Source organism: Montipora foliosa, chromosome 11, assembly GCF_036669935.1.
Source record: "Montipora foliosa isolate CH-2021 chromosome 11, ASM3666993v2, whole genome shotgun sequence".
Classification (NCBI taxonomy): domain Eukaryota; kingdom Metazoa; phylum Cnidaria; class Anthozoa; order Scleractinia; family Acroporidae; genus Montipora; species Montipora foliosa.
In genome coordinates this window covers 50,409,058-50,414,440 of record NC_090879.1, presented here as the reverse complement: position 1 = coordinate 50,414,440, position 5,383 = coordinate 50,409,058, and the positions used below count along the sequence as shown (strand labels likewise).

Below are 5,383 nucleotides of genomic sequence, written 5' to 3'. Positions count from 1 at the left end.
TGCTGCGATATTGTACTACTTGCAACGAAGTTCTTTGTTCACCAGAAAGTTTGTTTACGAGATCCTGCCCCGAGAATGTCGTGAAATTGTAATTCAGCCAGACAGCCTCATCAAAGAGGGCGCATATAAGACTGCGAGTGAGGAAAGGAAAGAATGGGCAACAGAAGAGTCAGTAAAAGAAACAATCGAGAAGGGAAAACAACTCTTGGAGGAATGGAGAATGGTGGATGTCTGCAAGGCGGCAATCATGAGTTTCCAAACCGCGTCCGAAATACAGCATGCTAGTAAAGGTGATCACGAACTAACGAACGAACGGATTAATGAGTTGATGAAAACAGTTGAACCCTACATTTATGGAAAAGAAAAAGAAAAAGGTAAAGAAACTCCACTAATTACAGCTATGCGTCATTCAAAGGAGCTGTTTTCCCATCCACAATTTGCAAATCATAAGAAACTTCTATTTATCCTCTCTGGTGGTCTCTCAACTGATGGAAACGACCCTCCTCTCCAAGCGTTGTCCGATTTGGGTGTCACCACAGTAAGCTGTTTTATAACTCATGAAAATATATCCAATCCTCGTCGCTTGTATGGCATTCCACACGGAACCTGGAGGGAGCCAGCGAAGTTCATGTTCAGAATTAGCTCCACCATGAAAACTCAGGAAATACCACGCGCCTTGTTTGCCAAAAAAGGAAAAAGAGAAGAATGGGAGATCGACTTCAGCAACAATGAAACCAGACTTTTCTTTCAAGTGAACCATCCAGATGTCATCAAAGAGGTTTGTGACATGGCTAAGCGCGCTGTCCTCAGTCAAGATGCTCTCTCCGATGTTCTCTCAGAAATTGATCTAAATGTCTACATCAATAGGGCAAATAAAAGATTTAAGCCTACAACACAGAAAGGAGAAACCTGTTTTGCACATGCTTCTGCAGCTGTTATGCACCTCGCAATTAAACGGCGCATTGGCGAGTGTCCAAAATTCGACGATTTAGTGGAGGAGTTGGTAACTAAACATGGGAAAAAAGGAGCTCCCGTTTTCGACGTCCTGAGGGAGGAGTGCCCAAAATATCGTCTGAAATGCAGAAGGGTCGATACTGTTAAGGCCAAGAGGGCCATTTCCGAAAAAAGACCAGTGGTTGCAACATTCTTCCTGACTGGAGCACAGTGGGATCTATTCGATCAGTTCTATGAAGAAAATGGGAAAGGAATCCTCACAAAATCGGACCTCATCTCAGAGACGGACTCAGCAAGTAAAGGAGGTCGACATGCAGTTGTTCTTACAAGTTACGATGCTGAGAGTTTACGTTTGATGAATTCATATGGAGAGGACTTCGCTGACGGTGGATTCTTCAGAGTTCAGGAGGCATCTGTCCTTGGGCTGGAATTTATTGATGTCTACTGGGATTGGAATGACTTGAGTGAAGAGGAGAAGAGAGCTTATAAGAAGCATGGTGCCGAAGTTGCTGGGGATTTGATGAAACTTAAAGGACTGCAAGTGGCTAAATACAAGTGTCCCTTGTGCCATGCCGAATCAAAGGTGGTGGAATATTCTGGACATGCCCTGAACGCTAAGTGTCCAAAATGCAAAGGATCGTTCAATCCCAATAAAGAAGAAAACGGTGATTTGGCATTGAATTTATACCTGACGTCATTGCTGTGCTAAGAGCTTAACTGTGTTCAAGCACAAACTTTCTCAGTTTATGAGCATATTGACATGGAGATAACCTGACAAACATATCTTACTTTCTGCGTTTTGGCAGCTCGGAAAACATGGTTTTGGACAACTGTACATCTCATGAGTCAATTCATTCTAAGTGTTTTTCCAGCCATTACTTATCTTCAAATTCTTCTGAAAATCACTCACAGATAAAACCGTTTTGATCGCCAGCCGACCAGATCTGAATTCAATTGAAGATGTTTTCGTGGAGAACGTAAAATGTCCACCATTTAGAAAAGTAACCGTCTGAATGACGCCCGTCTCACAAAGGCCATTTTAAAAGTAGTCGAAGAGGAGATAGACATGTCCGGTGTCCGGTAAACAAGATTGTCAGATTCTGTGATCATTACAAAAGCGAGACTGTCACAGTTTTTGTCATGACATGACACAAAACCGAAGAATATTTAGGCGTAGGTAACATTCGATCAAAATTTACAACAAGAGATGCAGCGACTGGTCTATATGAAAACAATAACAAGTTTCACAAGAATGTTACCCTTAATCCTTAATTTTAGTCAATTGACCATGATCTCCGTCCATAGTCGTTTGTGTAAATTTTGGGATGGAAACTGAGTCATAAATCATGAATCATAGTTTAAAATCTTTTAATCGCAAGAAACGCAATTTTCCCAAGGAGATATCGCCCGTACATGTGTCATCTTTTCAAGGGGTTTTCCTTGCATAAAGCACCAGCATGCTATACAACATGAAAGTAACACTGAATGCGACTCGTGGTAAAGATGGCAGAAACTCGTCAGCTGTATTGGAGGAGGTGGCTGGTCATCGCCCACACCCCACTCACAGTAATGAAGACGGACCAACTGTTCCATCAAAGCTTTCATGTGAAACAGGCTTTGGAGTGTTGGGTCGGCGTGTTTTATTGCTGATGGTGGAAGGTTCGTCTATACACACCAACGCAAGAGTTTCAGAACTGGATGGAAACCCTCCGCAACGGCCACGAAGCTTACGGTTTAACTAAAAAGAGACTTGGAGAAATTTACAAATGTAAGATCAGAGATATTTATTACTCTTCAAAGATTAAAGCTCTGGAGCAAAAAGGCAGCTATTTTGGAGAGTGGCAAAATGAAGTCGCCGAAAGGTTACCGGAAAAGAAGACCACCAGCATGAGAAAGTATGGTACCCCTGCAACGAAAACCACGGAGAATGCAAGGATATCCCTAGAAGGGAAGAGAAGCATAGAAGGTTTTCTAAGAAAACATGGTCTTGAAAGTAGGCTAAATGAGTTCCAGTTCACTTCTGTTACAACTCTTCGTATAGAAGGCATGTTCGGAGTATACAACCGAGATCAGGTAGTTCCATCTGCACTTGAATTTAAATATCTTTCTTCTCGCAGTGCATTGGAATGTGCAATGAAATCCGCTATTGGGCTTGGATTTAAGAGGAAGAGAGAGACTGGTCATGAACACAGAGACGACGGTCAAATGCCATTGCTCTACACAAAGCGGAAAGATAATCGTTCTTTTATCAAGGAAAGTTCGCCGGTAAAGAAAGAGGCATTGAAAATGTGTGACTTCTGCCTTGTGTATGGAAAAGGTGTTAAAGTTAATGGAGTGAGACAAATCTACAAGCAGAGGTCAGACTCTCTTCCTTTGTACTGCCGAAAGCCAAAAGCCACGGTGACACTGCACGATCAAGAAAGTGCTCATTTTGTTGCAGTGGTTGGATTCTGTGACAAAACAAAATGAAGGCAATATAGTTGAAGGGGCAAAAGGCAAAGAACCAGGTGTGTCTACTGAGCAATTATCCGAAGCCAGTGAGAACACTGACAGTGCCAGAATGTGGGTCCCTACAGAGAATGTCGAGCTCACTCTTACAGCGGCATACACAAGACGGCAGAGGGCTTCTCGTTGCTCAACCTAGTCAACGAACACTTCAGGCTTCTTTTACTCGACAGGAACTATGAAAATGTTTTGCATTAGAAAGAAGATTTGTTCCCATAGGAAAAAGAATCCATTGTTCCTGCCATGCAACATGGCTGCCGTGCAAAACCTCTATACCTTATAATAGCAAATTAACGATGCATGTTATGCAACGAAAATACGGTCATTTTAAAGATTTTGTTTCTTTGTTAATTAAAATTGAAATATTTTACTATAAAGACGCTATTCATGGTTAAAATAATGTTAAACATGCAAAACGTGTAATATTTAAGGTTACACAAGTAGTAATAAACGGCACATCTTAGAATATATGCCGGGAATTCTAAAAATTTCCGGGAATGTATCCCAAAAATTCGGGAGGATGATCCAAATTTCCGGCACGACTTAAGTTAAGAAATGGTATTGCTCAACTAGCGTTTGGTAGAGTTGTCAGCCCCCGTTTGTCATGTTAAGCACCAGCTATCCGTGAACTCAGCGATGTATTTTATGCCACCAAGCACAATGGACGAGGGATAATTCCAAAGAGCATTTCACAGTTGCAATGCTGTGGAATGTCAATTCACTGGAACTGTGCAACCAAGGCTCATTTGACATTTTTAATCAAAACTTAGAAATTAATGATCATTAGTATTTACGCATAAAAATAATTGACTCCAGAGTAGTTTTTCCAGTCTATGTTATCATATGATTTGCTTTTGTGTAAATCATTATCAAGTTGTTCGTGTATTAAGGTTTGAAGCCCCGAGCAGTCTAAGGTACAGGTCGTCTTACGTTTTAACTATTAGAGGTTACTTTTCAAATTTAATTATTTTTCTTTTGCACAGTTTAGAGAGAGACTGGTTTAGTTCGTTTGTCTCGAAGACATTCTTTGTCCTTTTGCTTTGAGTAACGCAAGTATTTTTGTGATAATTCATAGAAAGGGAGTTTTTTTTTTTTGTAGCATTCACCTTTGCCAGTAATCAGGAGTATTCATCTTTGATAGTAACCAAGAGTACAGGCATGTTAGTCAAAGCCAAAAGACTGAAAAGCCATTGCTTTGCTTGGTACATGCTGCAGAGAGAGGTGAATTGTACAAATTGAATGTAGATCGGATAGAGAGACTGAAATGTAGGACATCGATTTTTATGTAGTACCGAAGTAGGTGCTGGTGTATTTGCAATCTTAGACTACCTATTACAGACCAAGGGGAGGAGAAGGTATCCCCGAGTCGTTTCTGACCAACGAATGGGTGCGGCTCATTGCACGAGCCGAGTGCTCATAGGTAATGATAAAGTGCACTTGTCAGTTTAAGGACGCTCAAACCGTGTCAACAATTTATTAGAGGAATCAAGTCTAGAACACCTATTCACGTAACGGCAATATTATGGTACTGGTGGTTTGCATCCGACGCTACAGCGGCCATATTGGTGTACAGAACAATGCAGTAAAATGTCTTTTGGGAATTCGACTCTATTAATATACAAAACTTGTGAGGCCATTTTCTATTGTTTTGAGCACCAACATGGCTGTCTCATTACATGGATGAAAGCCAAGAATTGCTTAACAAGATGCACTCATTGATGTGACGTAATATGTTAGCATGGAGACAAAAGCGCCACGCAAAAAAGCCCTTCATTTTGTCTTTGAACGCTTATACCTCAAAAACAAACTTAGTGACCCCCATTTGTTATCGCTGGAAAGTGATTAGCAGGCTAAAATAAAAATCTTCACAATTAAGTTGAAACAAATTCTCTGGAGCAGATTAAAATTTTCCAATTGTGAAGGT

The 5,383-nt window shown here is 40.9% G+C and overlaps 1 protein-coding gene across 2 annotated transcripts in view; it reads left to right on the top strand.

Moving 5' to 3' along the window:
• LOC137975631 (uncharacterized) overlaps positions 1–4,960 on the top strand; it is a 112,730-nt gene extending 107,770 nt beyond the window's left edge. For both annotated transcript variants that reach the window (XM_068822763.1, XM_068822764.1), the window contains exon 6: positions 1–4,960. This exon is cut by the window's left edge and continues 391 nt beyond it. In XM_068822763.1, coding sequence (XP_068678864.1) covers positions 1–1,663 — 1,663 coding nt within the window. In that variant the 3' untranslated portion in view covers positions 1,664–4,960.
• The last annotated feature ends 423 nt before the right edge of the window (positions 4,961–5,383 follow it).